Below are 20,698 nucleotides of genomic sequence, written 5' to 3' on the forward strand. Positions count from 1 at the left end.
AACAGAAAGCAAAGTGCCACACAGTCTCAAGTTGAATCTGATCTGTAAAACAGCCCCAGGAAAAATCCTTTACCTTCCATTGAATGTACTTTAAAGATCATAATTTGAATACAGTAGTTTGCTGTAGTGTCAGTACAGGTGTTTCGTTACCACAGCTCTCCACAGGAGCTTGCAGCAGTTACCAAATCTATGAAATTATGGTTGCCATCCATTTCATAGCTGTTTTTAACCTCTTGAGAGATCTCTGTGCAGTGAGTGTTCTCTCAAACCTTCTTTGAACAGTTCCTTCAAATATTTCTCTGCTACCTGGTACTTCTTGTTTGCTAGTCCAGTGTTGCTTAGCATAGAGCTGTACAAATTTGTAATTTGAAGTTACGTAAATTTGTTTTTATGATGCCAGGAATTCTAGCAAAAAGGTTGGAGCTTGCATAGAGTTTTTAGCAAGACTATATAGCATATATTTAAATATATAAATACACTTAGTATAATAGTTTTTAACAGTAGTCTGAAATCTTTACTGAATTAAATAAAATATTTTGATTGGTCATGGTTTCATGCAAATTGTCAAGACTTTTCTTCTTGCTACATGAAAACAGTGAAAATGATTACTCATAGGTGGTGAGTGTAGTGTTACTATTATCCTGCAAAAGTTCCTGAGGCAAGCACAGAAATTACTCTAAGAAACTATCTCCTTTTTTCATAATATGTTATTAACTTTCGTTGAAGCCTGAATAAGGATGAACACATTTACCCCTTGGATGTGGATATGATTCCTGAAAAAATTACAAGCAACTGAAAGCTCTTTGTCCTATCAAAGGAATTTGTATTAGATAGAATAATTTCACAGAATGATGGAGATCCACTGATGTTTGGATTCACATCAACTGCTCAACACTGCCTCCAGCAGTAGGAGCTGCTTCAGCACTCATGAAGGTGGGAAAAAAGCAGCTGAATTCTGATTGCATCTTAACTGTGGCTTTCATAAGTGTGACACAAGGTTACAATAACCTATTATCCTTGTGGTGGCACACAAAATGCAGCAAGACATTTCTTCCATTTCCTGTGGAACAGAGTTACAGAGGGAGGCTGGGGGATTAATATAGCTCTCCCTGCAATGTTTTTCTCCCAACACCAAACCACCAAACAGGTAGAAAAATCCACAAAGGACTTTTAAGCATAAAGACACTATTTATCTTTCTGGAAGGTATTAACCTGCAAATTGCTGGAAAGTGGGAAAATGCTAGGAAACAATCACTGCATGTCCATCTTGTTCTTGTGCTCTTCTGCAGGCATCTAATAGTAGCCACTGTGAATGAAGCTGGTGAATGACTGAAGCTAGATGAAGCTAGATGAAGCTGTGGTGTGATCTGAGGCAGTTGATCCTGTGGTCTTGCAGTGAAACATCCATCTGTTCTTAACTAATTCTTGCAATGCAGTAGGTTGAATCTTATATTTCTGTTCTGTAGACTAAGGATAGAAATCTGACTGAAGTAATGGCTATTACAGTGCTGCATCATAGAATCATAGAATGTTAGGGGTTGGAAGGGACCTCTGGAGATCATCGAATCCAACCCCCATGCCAGAGCATGATCCCCTAGGACAAGTCACATAGAAGCACATCCAGATGGGTCTTGAAAGTCTCCAGAGCAGGAGACTCCACAACCTCTCTGGGAAGCCTTTAATAGTAAAGAAGTTTTTCCTTATGTTGAGGTGGAACTTGCTGTGTTCTAATTTGCATCCATTGCCCTTCATCCTATCACAGGGCACAAGTGAAAAGAGATTGGCCCCTCCTTCTAGACACCCACCCTTCAGATATTTATATACATTAATAAGATCCCCTCTCAGTCTTCTCTAGACTAAACAGCCCCAGGTCTCTCAGCTTTTCCTCATAAGACAGGTGTTCCAGTTCCTTAATCATCCTCATAGTCCTCTGTTGGACTCTCTCAAGTAAATCCCTGTCCCTCTTGAACTGGGGAGCCCAGAACTGGACACAATACTCCAGATGTGGTCTCACCAGGGCAGAGTAGAGGGGGAGGAGAACCTCCCTCTACCTGCTGGACACACTCTTCTTAATGTATCGCAGAATACCAGTGGCCTTCTTGGCCACAAGGGCACATTGCTGTCCCATAGGTAGCTTGCTGTCCTCCAGGACTCCAAGGTCCTTCTCTATGGAGCTGCTTTCTAGCAGGTCAGCTCCTAACCTGTACTGGTGCATGTTGTTATTCCTTCCCAGGTGCAGGACTCTAAATGTGAGCTCAAAATGTGAGCACACTGCCCCACAAATGTTGGGCTGCTACACCCAGTGGCCTCACTAGCATGTCCAGTTACATCTCCCACCCCCTTCAAACTTAGTTTAAAGCCCTGTCAATCAGCCCTGCAATCTCTTACACAAAGTCCCTCTTCCCCCTTTGAGAAAGGTGTTCTCCATGAGGTGCCAGCAAGCCTGGTGCTTTATAGGCCATCCCATTGTCAAAAAAGCCAAAATTGTTGAAGTGACACCAGCTACAAAGCCACCTATTAACTGACTGCATTTGTCTGTTCATTCCAATGTAATTGCCTGCAACTGGAAGAAAAGGCAAAAAGACAACCTGTGTCCCAGAATCCCTCACCACCATTTCTAAAGTCTCTTTTGATTGTTCTTAGATTATAGGTCTCAGCTTGCTCTCCACCTACATGGAAGGTAGTAGTGTGACGACTGTACTAAACTAGGAAGTTTCCTAGTGACTTTCTTAACCCAGGCTCTGGGAATACAGCATACCTCTCTGTGAGGGTGGTCTACCCAGTATGTTGGACCCTCTGTTCCCCTCAGAAGGGATTCACCTACAACTGTAACCTTCTTTTGTTCCTTTCCTTGCCGATGTTATTATAATGTGGATGGTAGGTCTTTCTGACTGTGGACATACCTCTGGTGTAGGCTGCCCAACATCCACATCTCCATTTGGCTGGTCTTTCTCAACCAGAGCCTCTATCTGTTTATTAATGGCATCTGGTGGGGGGTGAGGTAGGCAAGGAAGGAGTTAATCTATTGCCACAACCACGAACTTGCTTCCATTCCCTCCCCTCATCCAGGCTACTGCCTTTGGGCTAGCAGGGGCAGGATACAGGGGCTCCCTGATCCTGCATACTTTCTGATGGGTGCTCCCATTTCTGCTTCAAAGGGGACAGAGCCTGGCTTCAGCAGTCTGTCTCCTTTTCAGCTTCCCTGCTGCTCCTTAGCCTTTCAGCTTCTTCTTGCAAATCTGCCACTCAGCAGAGGAGATCATCCAACTGCTCACAGCGCACAGCAGTTGTATCTGCCACGTGTTGCCAGCGAAAGGCTCTGACACTCCCTGCAGCCTGTGGCCTGCACAGCTCCATGTTTCCATGGGTTCTCTGGATTCCCATGTCCACCCTGACTGGTGCTGAACACATGGCCTTCTGCCGAATGGAGACCATAGTAGATGTCTTTCCAATAGGGTGACAGCCACCAACAGGGCTCACCTGTTGAGCAGGCAGAGTTGCTGTTCCTCCGCTCACTCTCACCCGCATGCCCGGCTCGCTCTGCCCCTCTCTGATGGCCACGTTTAAATCCCCCATGGTTGCCCCGGCAGTGCTCCCAGCCATGTCAGCCTCTTGGCCTCTCACGTGAGCTGCCAATTCCCACTCTCCCTCAGGGTTCCCTGGCTGCAGGAACTCCCATCCTTCTCAATCTAGTGCACTTTTTTAATGGCACAGCACTTATGGCTGCTGCTGCCTCGCTCCTTATGGTCTCATATAATATAATTTGATTTTCCTGTTGTCTTTAGAAAGCAATTTCACACAAATACACACAGAATTTAAAATACAAAATCAGAATCTAGAAAGACTAACACTACTTTAAGCAGTCTTGCTCTATGTTGATCTGTGCGGCCATATGTATGTTGCTCAGTCTTATAGTAATGACAGTCTTGAATAGAACAAGGTGTCCCGTGTCCTAGTTTCTAGTAAGATCCATCCCTCATTGACTGAACAGGATGGGTTCTAAAGGAGACTAAATTTAAGTTGCCAAAGCAATCAACTGAACATGAAAAATATCCTAACTTTGAAGCATCTGTAATAAATACATGTCTCACGTTAGGGTGGAGCACTTTGACTGAACTGTTCCTGGGTAAATAATACATCAAGAGTCAGAAAAACAAACTTGTAGAAAGGCCAGTGAAGTTCACAAAGTACAGTTCACTGTTCACAAATCGTCTGACAATTAAAATGAATTGTCTTTGCTGACTTTTTAGTTATTGTTATTATAGATACAGTTATTGTACTTACATAGTGTTACAGTTATAATAAATATTGATACAAAGATCAGAAAAGAACTGTGAGGATGGCTTTCCTAGTTGATGGGGGCTGTTCCATTAGCTTGCATTAGCTGTGGTTTGAGAATTATTATTGTGTGCTCTGAGCCACACACAAGCAGTGGATTGTAACCTTTAGATTATAGACACTAGATAGTGTTATTTAAATTCACACTGTTTCTATTCATTTTGTTTTGTTTCTGTATATGCCATGAATAATGTCTCTAAAAGTACTTTCAGGAAAATATTCAGCATCACCAAACACGATCATCCAAAGTGGGATCATCATCCAAAAAGCTAGGTTGCCGAGATAAGTTACAGATTTTATGTAAGGCATCCAGTCTTTTTCAGAGTTTTATAAAAAACTTCATTTAAAATAAAAGCCTTCTGAGTAGCCTAATAATATAACTGAAATGCATAAGGTAAAGCAGAATCTTGCATCCACTTCTTGGAACCTTCTCTACTTCTCCCATAAGAAACTTTCTTTAATCATACTGGTCTGCTGGATGTTGAGCATATTTTCTTTCGTACAACATCCTGTTCCTAGCTATTCTTATCCCCTCTCCAGGAATGCATGTCGTTAGATTGGTTTATTCACTATAACACCTGGTCATGCTAACTCAGCTGTAGCACAAGTTCTGTTGCAATGTCAAGAGATAACTTTTTTATCTTGCTGAAATCATAAATAGAAAGAGGAAAATTATATCCCATTTAATGTTGAACAAGTTTACAGTACTTTCTTCTCCAGCTCTGCTAAACTGGCTGCCAATGTACTTAAAAGATTAGTCCTTTCATACTGTGATATAGAATCCACTCAAAAATTGCTTGGTTAGTAACTACTAAAATTCTCCAGTTTTTAATTCCTTAACACCAGAAGTGTTCAGCCATGTCTGACAGGTATCAACCTATCTAATAAAATGGCTTATAATAATCTATTTATTATGACTGAGGGGAGCACCTCCTCTGCAAATAATAACTGCTTTTTTTTTTTTTCCTCACTCAAAAAATTAAATAAAGAAAATTAAAGGAAGAAAAATCCACATTGTTAACAGCAGAGACAGTATAATAGAGGAGACCTTAAATTCCTTTGCATTTAGAGCAGATCTGCCTTGCAACATGTTTGAAATCATGTGCTCTCTGATATCACAGATTCAGTCAATTCCAAACCCCACAATGAAGATATTCTGAGTCTCATTGGGAACAAGACATCTTGTAGAAATTATCGTAGTGCATACCAGATGGCACTTTTCTTGCAGACATCACTTCAATGTGCTTCTTCTATTGCCTTGGAGGAGAAAGATCCAAGGATCACTTTCCCTGTAAGAGACTTATACATCGGTTTTCTCGTGCAGGAATAGGTACATCTTTTTAAATTGTGGTATAACAGAAGGATAATCATGGGGTTTATGTTCTTCGAAAAGAGAGCATAGTAGCTTATAAATGTGTTGCAGGTGAGACCATCTCATACAGCCTGCATGACATTTTTCAATATCAGGACCAACTTTAGGCATAGGCAAAGTAGGGGCAGGCACTGGATCATAGTCTAGCAAAATGAAGAGGCAGCCTTCTAGTTTCAGAGCAGTAGCTCTTGCTCCAGGTTCTACTTGCATTGACTCACAAAAACTGTCCAGGCATGTCCCTTAAGTTAAATCTCCTGGACTGGCAAAGAACAAGGACATCTAAAGACCCACAAGTTCCCATAACCAAAGTCTTGGCCCTAGACCCCATATCCCTGACTCTGCTCCTTTGCCTTTGCCTTACTACTACTTTTGGCAGAAGAAGGAGATAACAGGGTGCCTGAGCAATGAGATGATAGTCAGGGATGAGAACAAGGCAGCGAGCTGACTGCTTCTCCTTATTTTCTTTCCCCTTGCTGAGCAACCTTATGTTGTGTTGATGGGCTCAGACATGTAGCTATACTGGTAGGGAACAGAGCTGGAGGAGAGTGCACAGTGGGACCAACAGTGTTATCATCATCCAGGGCTGGGGCCATGAAGATAGCTAGATGCAGTACCAACATCTAGATTAGGACATGTGTCTGGGGAGCTATTCAAAACCTGAATTTTGCCTGCACTGTTGCTAGGCGTTGAGCCAAGCATTTCCCATCACTGGCAGCATAACTTCCATGCTGTTTATAGTAAGGTAAGGAAGAAGCAATTTGACCCTGAAACTGGTATATTGATTTTTGGCAGTGCCTTATTGTGGGTAGAACATTTTTGTTGGTGGGGGACACAAGATGCTTAGACATTTGTGCCTACATGTGTATGGGAAATACAGGACTCAGCAATGCACAATCCTTTCAAAGAGTGAGATTATGGTTCACTAGGTCTCTTTCCAATAGCAATTTTTCTGCTTATGTGGGAAAAGGAAAGGCAAAGTTGGGAATCCTTTTCAGAGGAATTAATTACTTTTCAGTCAACTAAGAAAAATTCAGCAAGGATTAAATTCTCATCTTGTTTAAGATAATTTTGTTCTCAATTTTTTCTCTTTAAGAGGTCACCCAGCCTTTAAAATTTCCTTACCCGAGGGAGATCCACTACATTTCAACTCAACATAGCCTACCCTCCTACATACATACATAATCCTTATGACTGACTGGGCGCAGTCCTGAGAGGATTATGCTCCATCTATGTACAAAGAGATTAGTTTGTAGTAGAAAAAAAATCTGCAGAATAGGAAATATTTACAAACAGGTGTGAACAAATGCACTTGTATCTCCATTAGACCTAGAGTCCTATCAGTTTGGCAAATCTACTTTGTCTAAGAAAAAATTAATTATCCATTCATCTGTTTGAAGTACACTTAGCTATTTGTGCAGACTGTACTTTTACCAAAAAAATGTGCTCTGTATCACATATATTCACATGCTATTGTTATTAAATACTTGAGAAAACTCCTAAAAGTTTCTTCAGCAATTACAGATTTACCACCACCTGATAAGCCTTTAGTACTTTTTTGAGAAATCTAATGAACCTTTCATATTTCATGTAGTAGTCAGACAGACCTATCCTAGGCAACTTTCTAACCTCATCAAGATCTCCTGTGGCTCGGCTAAAATTATTCTACAAAATCATTATGGGTTTCAGTTACTATGAGATGTTCCACAAATCCAAGCAGCAATATCAGAGTGAAAGGTCATCCAGTTTTAGTCCAAGGACTAGTCAAACTGTAGTTGAAACTCTTAAAAAATATTGTTAAGCCAGCTAAGTTTCGGGTCTGTTCTGTGACTGCTCTGGGAGCTTCTGCATCTCACTTGCAGAGACTGTATTACAATGTGTCAGTCACAACCTGTAAGTTTGGATTTCTATGAAACGGTTTTCTGCCATAGTATCATCAATCCCAAGTGATGCTCTTGACATAGATCTATAATTTCCTTATGCCTAGAATTAAATTCCTCCTTAGTGATGGTCAGTGCTTGAGATTCATAATGAACTAGAAAAAACAAAGAAAATTAATTAATGTGTTCAATACATTAAGTTCTACTGGACAGGATTCTTCTTAGAATTGTACCCTGAATATACCCATTTTCTGCCTTTTTTGCTAAGTCCTTTGATCCCATTATGGAAATTAAATGTTTAGTAAACATTCCTCTCAGAACAAAGGTGTAAAACATTTCCATCTTGAGAGATACTGTCTCAAAAATGGAACACTGATGAGAAATACATTGTGAGGTAAATGGTTTCTTGTGCAGAAAATGAACTTCTCTTTATTTTACATTCATCACTTTTCTTTTTTTCCAGTTATAGTGGGTAAAATATGCATCCTCTCTAGAATTCATGCAAATCTTATATGTCTGCTTGCTATCATTCATAGTTTTGTAAGAAAAAGATATAAACTTAACATTTTATTTAGTAAAATATTCTTTTAATTATTCATTTGAAACGGTGACCTTTTCAAGTTAAATCATTTTATGCTGACATTAAGGTTTTCTTGTGTCTTATAGTATTTTACGGTTGAAGAAGTCATGCAGATAATCTAATTACTTTGACTAAAATTGTTGTGCCATTTATGTATTTTGCTGTACTACATGAGAAAAACTGTGAAATGTATTATTGTTGATCCATTAAAGGGTTTTACTATTATAAAAGCCAAGATGTAGACCACTGCCTATCTTGTATTAAAATGGGAAAGGGGAAGGCATAGTAAACTTTGCCATAGGCTATGGTTTATGTATTGCATCTTTTATGGTCTTGTGAAACACAAAAATCTACAACAAACAGATATGTAAAGCATAACTGCTATGAAGATTCTATTCCGATATAAGTGCTCTAGGTTGCTTTTGATTCTTGCTATTTTCTGCATTTGTTTTGACTGCTCTCATCATTCAAGATTGACGCTTGGATGGGTGTGTAGGAGGAAGCAGCAGCAGCAGGCTTACAGCTTGCAGACAAAAAAAAAATCTGCCTTATCTGATGGCTATTATTGAAAATGCGAGGTGTAGCCTAGGCTGGGTAATGAAGGGGAGCGAGCGAGGGGGAGCAAGAAGCATGGAGCTGCATACTGATGAGTGTAGGAGTACTTGATAAAAAGAATTCTTGCTGCTGGCAGTGCATTGCTCATTGTGGAGTATTCCAAGAATCACATATAACGGAGAACAGCTTAGCTGACAGCTTGATATGCTTCTTTTTTTTTTCTTTTTTTTTTTTCCCCCCTACTCTATGACGTAGTGGTCTGTAGTAAAGATTAATAACTAAGAAATGTAGAGCTGGGATCAGATCTTACGCTGTATACTGCCCTGTAAACTATGTTTTACTTCTGACTTTTCTGCTTGCTGAAAACATTTATCTGTCAAGCTGGCGGGCTCCTTTGATACCAACTTTCCCAGGAACACGATGTGGCAATGCCACCTCTCAGCCCAGGACTACCGTTATTATCCAGTGGATGGTTATTCGTTGCTTAAACGCCTCCCTCTTCACCCTCCTACAGGACCCCGATGCCCTGTCCAGACAGTGGGACAATGGTTGGAAAATATTGGGCTACCTCAGTATGAAAACCACTTGCTGGCTAATGGATTTGACAATGTGCAATTTATGGTAAGAAATCTTCTGTGCATAGCTGTGTATGTACACTGTAGCTGCCTTTTTTGTCTGTCTCTTCTATGGTCATAAAAACCTTAGAGCTATTCTGCATTGCACTAAGATCTGTTTAGTTCTGCACTTTTCTATGTCTAGCTAAATTAATATATAAACTGTCCTTGTATAAGCTTCCAAAATGTACACCATACAAAATATCATAGCCAGAAATATGGTAAAAGAAAAAATTGCTATTAAGGTTTTTTCTCCCTCTCCTCAATCTTCAGGTTAAAGAAGGAAAATGCACAGTTCTTTTAATCCATTGCAGGATTCTCAGTGTGTAAAAGCTGTAAACACCCCTATCTGCAATACATCACATTATTACTTTTATTTGACCATTAACATCATTGAAATAATAATTAAGTAACATGATCCCATTCTTGCATTTTGAGGTATTTTAATACCAGAAAATTACTTAACGAAGTGTGCTTTCTCTGCAAGTGATTCTGGATGCCTCAGTTTAATGTTTTTGCTTCTTAGATAATCAGGCTATGGGATTCACTTGTTGAAACATGTGCCCTGTGTGGAAAAGTAGTGCATTCCTTTTAACACTTCCATTTTCATGCGTTAACTTTAGACCTTTTTCAGAAACATATGAATGCAATAAAATTTTATGTAATTCAGAACTTACAGTAGTATCATGTGGTGTAAAGTAACATAGACGTGTCACGCACGAACTTTCAATTGAAATTAATATTCACAGTAAAGAGAACAGCTCTCCTGTAAGGCTGTAATACAGTTGCTTTTCTACCTGCTACAGTATTCCCATTACTTGAACAAAAATCCTGACTACATTTCCTATAAAGTATAAGAGCTTAAAATAAAATTAATCACCACTTTTTAAGATATTTTTAGTAACCATGTATATCTTGGAACACTAACTTTTTATAACTTGCACCTGGCATATAAGAAACAGAAGTGAAAAAAACAGCATGGGTATTATGACTGTAAAACCACATTAGTTGTTTTTTTTTTCCTATTTCATTTATTTTGCCAACATAATTATATGCCTACGGGTTTCTGATCAGAAAATTAAGGCACAGATCTCTGCCATTTCCCCATTATAGAAGTGTTGAGGTTCCTTACTGTTTTTACATGGCTGCCATGTGATCTTTTGCTTATGACAGTAGAAATCATTAGAATCTTTACCTTTAAATATTCTTCAAAATAAGGCTGCACGGGTGTGCTGTCAGCTCAGCAATGTGGAAAAAAAAAAAAAATCCAAAATGTTTTTCAAGCTGCAGTTTTCCAACATGTAATCACATATTCTTATATACATTGTAGCATTAGTTACATAAGTAGCTGATCATTTAGTCTTAAAGAGATCACAGAGGGAAATTGTTCACAACAGGCTGTAGGTGGCATAACAAATGTAGAGGGATACACCTACCACAGGTAAATTGTGAGCACCAAAGATGCCAGAGAAACTATCCTGGAAAGCTTTCCAGTCAGCCTTTGGCTCTGGAGGGGCCTGAACCATGTTCTGGGGGGAGTTAATAAGACCTTCATTTCCTGTGTCTCTTATTAGTATGCTTATATAAATATACAAATTTTATATGAGATTCTATTATTAAATACACAAATTCCATTTTTCAGGTATCAGGCAAATTAAGTTATGTCTGTATACTTGTGTATTAGCTAATGTGTTCTGGTCATTTTAATGTAATCCTTTTCTGAAGTGGTTTCTTTTAAAATAAATATTGCAGGTAAAATATATCATTACTCTTAATATTACTTGGGGTAGCATGCATATGTAAATGGAAGTTTAGACTCTTAAATACAATGATAAGCAAAGAGCTGGAAAATTGCCTAGTAATAAAAATGTATTATTTCAGTAATTTAAAAATTTCTAATTTCTTGATTTCACACTGGTTCAGTTCATGTTTGAAGCAGAGCTTGAACAGTTCCCATATTTTATTTGAAATAAGAGAATCAGAGAACACCAATTTATTTATATATTTTTCTTTTGCATGTATCAGCATTATGTGAGGAAAGCCTGTCCTGAAAATTCAAATGAGTATTTTAAAAAATATTTTCCATATTATCTAGTCAAAATGTTCAACAGAAAAATAAACTTGTAAAGTGTTTAGGAAAATGAAAAAAGAAAGACATGCTATGCCAAGAGAAAAAATCAGTTTACTCCAAACTTAAATGTGTTGTACTCTTCCTTAATATGAAATAAATGCTTTACCTTTATTAAAGTGGTTTATACATTATGCTGTATTTTGCAAACATATTAAATTAAGTGTTTCAGATAGGTGAGCTATTTTACACTGGATAACTTTAATATGTCAATGCAGTAAAAATCAGTTAGACATTTTTGTTCTTTTTTCTCTACCATATTCCTGTTGTGTTTTTTTTTCTGGAAGCACATTCTGACCTGCATTTATCCATTCTGTTGCCTAAGCAACAACCATCACACTCCTATTAAGTATGATTTAGTAGTACAGGTCTTACTAGATGTTCAGAACAGGAGAGGGAGTAACACAGTGATATAATTAATGTGTATGGAATAACATACATCTGAGAACAGATATAACCTATTTATACTGCTCTCAATGGCAAAATTCTATTAATTAAATTAGCTTTCTAATAAAAAGGTATTTCCAGATAAAAAGACGTAATGGTTGATCATTTATTGGATCATCAGAATTAACTCCTTTCGTTTAATCCTGCGTTAGGGCATTAGGAAAGATATTTACTAGACTGTGCTTAGAATTGGGAAGATTTTTATTACGTGAAGTGTGTGGACTTTATAGTAAGAAGCAGCCTGTTTCCTATTAACTTAACTGTATGAATTTTTTTTCATACTACATGAATATATATTTTAAACATAGGATGAATTACAATATGAAAAGATTAGTTGGGTTTTCATGAACGACTTTCTTTCTAGTTACAGCGTATTTGCATGCATAGCAAGAGCAATTTCTACCTACTGTTAGTGTAGTGCAGGAATGACACTTGCATGATATTTAGTAGGCCCAAGGCAGATTCAATCCTAAAACTTGGTTAATATGTGTTTGTAGGAGTAGAATCATACTTGAATATGTATGTATATGTATATGCAGTCATTATTAAGTTTATAATTTGTGGTGTAATAGTCTTCATTGTCCTTCAAATGTAAAAATTTGTAATGACTTTGTGGAGAGACACTCCGTATTTGAAGACACAGATATCACTGTAGTTTCATAATGTAAAAACTCTTTTGCAGTTGAACTGATTCTAAAGTGCAAGAAAAAATCAGATCAGTCAGTCATAAATTGCAGTGTACAAATGAGATATAAACAATAAGGAAACATAATGTCTAGTAACACCTTTTGATGGATAGATCCCATGGATATCCCTGGGACAAGCTATAGTCTTTATGCAGACTTGCAGGCCTACATAACTCAGTATGCTGAGGGGGAAAAAAATAAAAAAAAGTGAAACTGCAAAGAAACAGATGAAAATACACAGATGTGCGAGGTCACTAGATCTTTGCATGCAGCTTTCTACAACTCTGGAGATTCATCAAAGACTCCACTCTGAATTCTGTGAGATAAAAGCAGTTCAATCAAATCACTGCCCAGTGGGGACTGGTTCTGATTAAGGACTGCATATGACTGTCTATTTATAGGTTGGTTTAATCGTTTGAGATATTCTGAAATTTTATCACTTGCTTAATATTGCAATTTAATGAAGATAATATCTCTTAAAAAGATTTATTAAAAACTGTATGATAGAAACAAGGAACAGGCAACCAAAATGAGTTAACAGAAAAATAGGAAGCATTTAATTATCTTTTTTTTCACTATGAAATATTGTCAGTAATAGCAGTTAGTAACCAGAATTGGCATTAGACAGTAGACTCACTGCTACTGTCTCACGTGCATCTCTACCCCTGCAAATATTTAAATGGTTTGCATTGCCTGAGGATCTAAATACTGTCTAAGCATTTTTTAAAGTTCTCTCTTGTTCACTGTTGGGAAACTGAGGCATAGAATGACTGCACAGTGGAATTCAAATCTGCTCATATATTTGGGATGAGAGGCACTAGTTCTTAAAATAGCTACTAACATAATATTCAACAGATCTATCCAGTAGCTTAAACATAGGTATCTAGTACCAACTGAGATGATGTAGGGAGTCCAGGAGACCCAGACAGGAGTGACATATTACTGAGGAGCACAGACAGCCAGACCCTCATGATTAGCAGCTGGAGTTCAGGTGGGATGCCACCAAAAATCTCAGATGGCTCTAGAGTCCTGATGCTTACACAGCTGAAATGAATCTTAAATGTTGTAGGTCACACAGAGCTTGTGACATGTCTAGGAAGTGAATATAGTGGCTTGACTTTCCATCTAGCATCTTAGTTGCATATGCATTTCTTTTGTATTCTTCCTGTGAATTTACCTGTACAGGTATTTACCTGGTTTCACAGTGCTAGGCATGGACTACCCTCTCAGTTTCCCGTACCTGCCTGTTTTGGATTTAGTTTTCACTTATTACTTTTCTTCTTCCCTTTGTCTCTGTTTCTTTTCTTTCATTTTTTACTAGGTCTGGAGGCTTATTAGTCAGCTGAAGTTTATTTGGAGATTATCCTCTCTCAGGTGTCATTCCTGGGATTTGCTGTCCTGGAATACCCAGTAATTCTTCTTGCCTTTAATCTCCCTGGAGGATCTTAAACTCTGTATCAAACATAAAGCACAGAAGCAATTTTATTTCTTTAGAGTGAAATGCACCTGAAAGAAAATCTCTCCATGCACTGTCTCCCAAGTCCTGCGCTTAGAGAGACCACCACAACTTTTATCCAAAACTGCCTGGTGTAGAGATTGATGATTTGGGCATTCAATGAAAGCCTGAAAGAGTGAGTCAGTCTGCCAACACCTTTCTTAAATTAGCCATGCTGCAAATGGTGAAAAAGAGGCCAATGTCTGACAAGGGTTCTAGTCAATAGTGACTTTCGTGGCTTTCAGAAGCCAACTCCTAACATGCTTAGGCGAGCACATCAACCTTTGCAACATATAGACTGTGAACTCTCCAGGCCTATAATAGCTACTGCAGAGACTCATCAGGGCACTCATGCATCATCTGAAGCCTAAGAAGATTTAGAGAGCACTGTGTGTAGTTTACCCAGAAATGAAGAACTGAGTATGGCACTCTTAAAACTGGCAGTCAGTGATGTTCAGCAAGCCACATTTTTAGCAGATGAGAAGGAATATGAGTCCCACTGATGCTGGAATAAGCTGTGGTTTAAGATTTTCTGTACAACTGGTGAAATATATGCCTGAGACTACAAGTTTCAGTCCCCTCATCTGGAGTTAACTTGCAAACTCCAGGACTTGCTTTTAGTTTCGTGGCAGATCTAGAGAACTTGACCCTAAAACTATGGAGCTCCTGTCAGTGTCAGTGTGGCCCTGGCTTCTTCCCTGAGCTACGTGGCTCTTTGTCACTCTGCTCTGAATCTTCTCCTTCACCTTTGTAACCTTTTGTGACTGTGGCTCCTGAGGCAGACCAACTCTTCCCACAGTCCAACCTGTTAGCCAAACACGGAGTGGGGCAGAGTTAAAGTTCAAATACAGACATCTACATCCTTACCAGCCAGTAGATGTTTAGGATTCAGTTCAGTTGCCCAGGTATTGGAATCACTTGAGATGCCTGAGACATCTGTGTATGCTGGCAGCAAGGGAAGCGAGCAGTCCAGAATCAATGTGATTGATAAAGCAAGCTTTGATTTATTGAATACACAGTGTTACTTTTATACCCTTTTCCAAACCTACATGTAGTGAATAGGATAGTAACCACGCATAGTGAATTCATTGGATAGTAACTACTTGTAGTGATTTCACTGGACGGCAACTACTTGCAGTGATTTTACTGGATAGTAACACACATCTGACTTCCAGGGTTCTTCCTTGTTTTCTATCATTGTACTTCTCTACCTTGTCCTTGAGTTAGTTTAAGCTAACAGAGATTGTTTATACTTGTGTTAGGCTAAAAAAAGAGATTGCTTGTACAGCTGCTATTTGTGCTACACTCTCAAGGCCTCTCGAGGAGATAGCAGGGGCCCATGGCCCTGCTGCTCAAGCCATTCTGCAACATGTGTAGGCCTGGAATAAATGATACAGGATCTATGGAAAGCCCATACTGATCTGCATCTTCAGTTGGATTCCAGGCAATGTACATTTGCAGCACCTCAAATGACTCAATTCATACCTGTGGGCAACTAGGTGAAGCATCTCATAAGCTATTAAAGCCAATGGAGCATAGAATGCAATTTAGCTGACTGGCTGACTAACTATTGGGGTACTTATTTTAGGATAAATTAAAGTAGATTCATCTGGTCAGCTGAATCACTGTCTAGGCTGTATTGATTTTTTTTTTTTTTTTTTTTTTCACTAGGTCTCCCTAAGCTATAATATAGACACAAAAATTCTGATGGCACAGTTTGGGCTAGAATCCATCCAGGCTTCACTGGAAAGGAAACAAAGTATTTTTGTTAAAGCTTTTTCTTCTCCCTCAGTACATCAAACCCTGAGGCTTCAAGATCTTCTTTTTCATCCTAGTAGGGATTCCTGCTATAAAACTCACAAAGCAGAGCTCAGGTGGGTGCCAGAGACAAAGATTGTGCTTGTCATCCTGCAACAGCAGCATTTCTAACAAATAATCCCATTCCAAATGCTCCAGTTAAGGCTTCTGTCCTGGTATTCCTCAAGATGGTTGAGAGACAGAAGGGCTTATTAGTGTGTTTCTCAATATCACTTATGTACATAGTAGCTTGCACTGTCATTCTGTCATGAAGTCTCAGACCATTCTTCATCATCTTGTGTGAGTGCACCCAGATCTGGAGAGACAGTGTTCATTCCCCAGTGGAAAGGGATTATAGGAGGATATGCTTTATGTTTATATATGTAGTGTGTGTGTGCCTGTGAAATAGTCACTGCAAGCTGGTGACCGATCCTGTACTTGACAAAGGCCTTTATTAAAATGGTGGTAATAACAATTGCTCAACAGAGAGAGAGAAAAAAAAAAAAAAAAGTGTATTTCACTTGATTCATAAGGAACCCATTTCCCAACAGATGTGATTTCATTAAGGCATCCTGGGTATGAGAGTCAGAGGGAGTATGTTTTCATCTCAACCTGTCTCAACTATTATATCTTGAAGGTATAATCAGGGATGGATCCATCTGCCTGTCTGCTAGGTTTTGCTAAATTAACCTTTACGTGAGGGTTTCTCTGGTTGTCATGGAATATTTGGCCGTCTCTACTTAATTTTGCTCCACACAAGGTTATACATACACTGTTTCTGCCATCCAGGTTAGGGCCATGCCATGAGTGCTTCTTTGGAAAGCTTTCCGAAAGAGTACCAAATCCAGACATTGAAAGCCATTGTATGTACAGTCATCACTAAAAGTGAAACTATTTCATAGCACATATCTTTGAGTATGGTTCTTGAGGACTGGAATTAATCCCATCTGTTCTAACAATATGTTAAATGTTAATGTGAAATGTTGCACTTGAGCTAAAAGCCTGCCTAGTACAGAGAGTGGCCTTCATCTCGGCATACAAGCAGTGATGAGCTGTATTCTGAGACTATGTATGTGAGGAATTACCTGTTGGCCCTAAATACAAATTTATAAGAAACTAGTAGCAAATATTTCATCTGAAAATTAGGTTGATAAAGTACATGAAAATTCTGATAATAGTAAAATAAAGCATGACATTTTAAGAACTGATAAAAAAAAAGATGAAATCCTGATATGATGCTCTTGCTATGTATTTAAGGCCAAAACCTTCCAGCTGATTTTGTTGTCTGAAAGGACAATACTACATCTTCTAGAATTAGAAATGTTTTTACATAGAATTATGTGTATAATGCTATTCTTAATAACTTATGAAAGATATAGAAAATATTACAATGTGAAAGGTCATTAAAAGTGAAACAAAGTTGAGAGGTTAAGAGAGACAGAAACAGACAGAAACTGTTTCAGAGTGAAAAACTGAAGATTCAAAGAACAATCAGTTCTTAAGTGTATTTACAATATAGGTAAATAATGGAAAGCTTTGCAATGGAAGAGAATGATAGACATAAAACCAGTGTCCTGTACGTAATAGAAAGTTGTACTTTATTCTTAGTTATTTCATATGGGAATTATTTCTTAATAAAAACAAACAAAAAAAAAAAACAAAAAAAAAAAAACAGAAGGAATTTTTAAAAAGAACACAATGTACAATTGTGTATATTACTGTTTGAGAACAATGTTGTCCAACAAGAAACAATTAAATGGAATCTGGACTCATAGATAAATTAATCTCAAGCAACAACAGACTTCCCTGAATAAGGTAAAGATGTTTGAAAGACACAGCAGAACAGAGGAGCTTGATTACAGATAATCACATTATGGGATTCTGAAGGAGTTATCAGGTAAGGATTATTGGGTACTGATAGATAACTGGAAATCTGCAACGATTCTTGGGCATGTTATCTTTTAGGAAGCAAGACTGGGTAATGTAACATAGCTCAACTATTTAGTTATATGAACAAATCTTAATGCAGATGAATAAAATAGAAACTATCTAAAATAAAGAAAGAATATATAATAAAGAAATAGGTAAATAACCAAAATATAACAAGGAAAACATCAGGAGAGAAAATGACATTTCATTAACTATGTGAGCAGATTACATTCAGAAAGTTTTATCAATATGCCATAGCTAAAAGGAATATTAAGGAAGTTATGACTACTGCTAGAAGTCAGGTAACAGTCATTTCAATTTTAGAATAAAGAACAAAGTATGAGAACTGGTGATATACAGTGTTAAAGAAAACCACTGAGATAACAGAGTGAGGGAGAGAAAGAGAGAGACAGCATTCATACTACAAGCAGATGAAAGAGTACTTGGTTAATTAAAATATCAGAATGATCTAGGTTAGGTGATGTTTGATGGAGTCCTCAGTATATATTTCTAGACTTCTGACCAGTTTGTCATCAACCTTTCAACATACAACTAATGCCTTATTCAAGAAGGAGATGGATGGTGATGTTATTAGCAACAGACAGTTACTGTCATCAGTACTCAGTCTAGTGGGGAGTGAACAGGATGTTGCAATGGGAAGTAATGGGAAAAGGATAAAGCCAAGTAACTGTGCAGTTGAGAAATTACTGAAAAATTTAAGGGAAAGCAGTAAAGAAAAAGATGCTGTGTACAACACATTGTGCCTCTCATCACATAGATGAGAAAATTTCGTTCCATCAAAAAAAAAAAAAAATTGACAAGGGAGACAAGCTTAATTTTTCTAGTAAAATCACAGCTACCTTTTAAAAGCTGTTCTAGAATATGAGGTTTGAGAATTGCCATGCAAGCAAACCATTCCTGGTACAGAGTTGGTTTACTGCTTCTAATTTTCCTGGGCACCTAAGCTTTCTCTCCTTCAGTTTAGAGATCTTCTGTTTTCCCACACATTGGTGAAAATCTTTCCTTCTCCCACACTCCATGCCAATATATTTTTTATTATACCAACACCCCAGCATCACTTTTAACCCTTTTTGTTGCAAAAGCAAGGAAACCTATGAGGCCTTTATTAACATGCTGTCCATTCTGCCTGCCATTCACAATGAGATGTCTGTTCTTGCTGTACACACACGAACTCGTGCACACACATGCACACCCAAATACACATATTAGACCAAAAAAAAGTAATTCACCAATGTGAGAAATTCCACGTGCTCAGAAATAAAGAACTGGAGAGTTACAGTACCTCTGCAGCATCAGTTCATTCCTTATATTCACATCCCTTATGATACATTCTTTATGATCCCTTCAGTCACAGGTTTCTCTACAAATATTTTCCCGTAAAATTCCCTCCTCTTTGAGTGTACTGATTTTTGAGTATGCACAAGCTAGTTCAAAGAACTAGCAGTTAAAAAAAGCAAACTTGTTTTTATTTTTCTAAGTCACATTGTTTAATGGTTTTACAACCTTAGCCCAGACAGGACCCCCAAACTGTCATCTCTTCTCATTCATCAGTGATTTGCACTTCTCTAATACTGTTCGTCTGAAACATTAGAGTTGTGTTATTATTGTAAAGTATTTATACATCCAAACATGCTTTTAATTTGTGTTTATGTTTTAGGAACTGGATTATAAAGAGTTAGAAAAGGATGACATTTCAGATTCTAACTTCAGATAATTAAAAATGAATTTATTAATTAGAAACACTTTTGTCAAGATTTTTCAGAAGCTGAGTAGTGTGCATCAGAGGTCACCTCCAAAAACTTTACCCAAGTGTTTTACATAGGTCTAAGCACAAGTTTAGTTCCAAGAAAGTTTTATGTTCTTGTCTTTCAATGGGAAAAAAGATATATTCTGAAAGTAAGGAAAAAGGCCCAGCGCAGACAAAGCAATCTGCCTTGTCTTAACTATGATTTTATTCCAAATAAGCACAATTGACTGGATAATCATCAAGCTTTTATTCATTGTAAATACAAGGTCACAGAATGAAATTCACACCTGGTGCCTGGTCTTCTTAGTCTACTCCTGACTTTAATATGTTTTAGGAAAGCAAGTAACACAAATGCTGCTTTACTCCCCCCCAAAAAAATAGTTTTGTAGGCCTTAAAACACTTCATTGAACATTTAAAACATTCTATTCACTTTGGAACATGTTATATTCTGCATGTTTTGATGTCCCTCATTAAGCTGCAATTACTGTGCCTATGGAATAAAATCTCCATGCAACAATACAATGTGCTTTAGACTGGCTAGTACTGATGGAACTGTTGGTATATACACTTGTTGTACATACAACTCATGACTTCACTGAAATCTCATGTTTCAGATATTTATTAGTATTATCTTATGCGGTATTATATTGAATTGTTAGAAACTGAATTATTTAGTAGCATTATTGATGGGAACAACAATGGGTTAAATTTGCAAGGTGTACCATATCTGCTCTAGATGTTTGTTGAAACTCTTTGACTGGATAATAATTAGATTATTTTTATATTATTTTTTCTTACCCAAAGACCAGATCTAGATGGAAGGTTTGAAATTTAAAAGTCAAAGTATTTGCCCAGGTGGCAGATGTGGAGGGATACAGTTATTGTGGATACAAGTGCTAACAGTCAGTTTGAATACTTAAAGCTGAAATACCATGAATAAAAATATGCTGGATAAACACCTATCAAATGACCTTTCTGCTTTAAAAAATCAAACTTTTTTTTTTTTTTTCTCTGACTGCTTAGTTGGCACCTGTAAATTGGCAGAGAGTGGCCCAGTGTGCACAGTCCCCCTTTGCAGGTAGAAAGAGGAGGGGGAAAAGTCTGCTTCTTG

At 37.8% G+C, this 20,698-nt stretch overlaps 1 protein-coding gene across 10 annotated transcripts in view; it reads left to right on the top strand.

Moving 5' to 3' along the window:
• Positions 1 to 20,698, top strand: part of ANKS1B (ankyrin repeat and sterile alpha motif domain containing 1B) — a 432,033-nt gene that overhangs the window by 223,461 nt on the left and 187,874 nt on the right. For all 10 annotated transcript variants that reach the window (XM_051612894.1, XM_051612912.1, XM_051612951.1 and 7 more), the window contains one exon: positions 9,237 to 9,343. In XM_051612894.1, coding sequence (XP_051468854.1) covers positions 9,237 to 9,343 — 107 coding nt within the window. The remainder of the gene's footprint in view (positions 1 to 9,236; positions 9,344 to 20,698) is intronic.

The sequence above is a fragment of the Apus apus genome, chromosome 1 (genome assembly GCF_020740795.1).
Source record: "Apus apus isolate bApuApu2 chromosome 1, bApuApu2.pri.cur, whole genome shotgun sequence".
In the NCBI taxonomy this organism is placed as follows: domain Eukaryota; kingdom Metazoa; phylum Chordata; class Aves; order Apodiformes; family Apodidae; genus Apus; species Apus apus.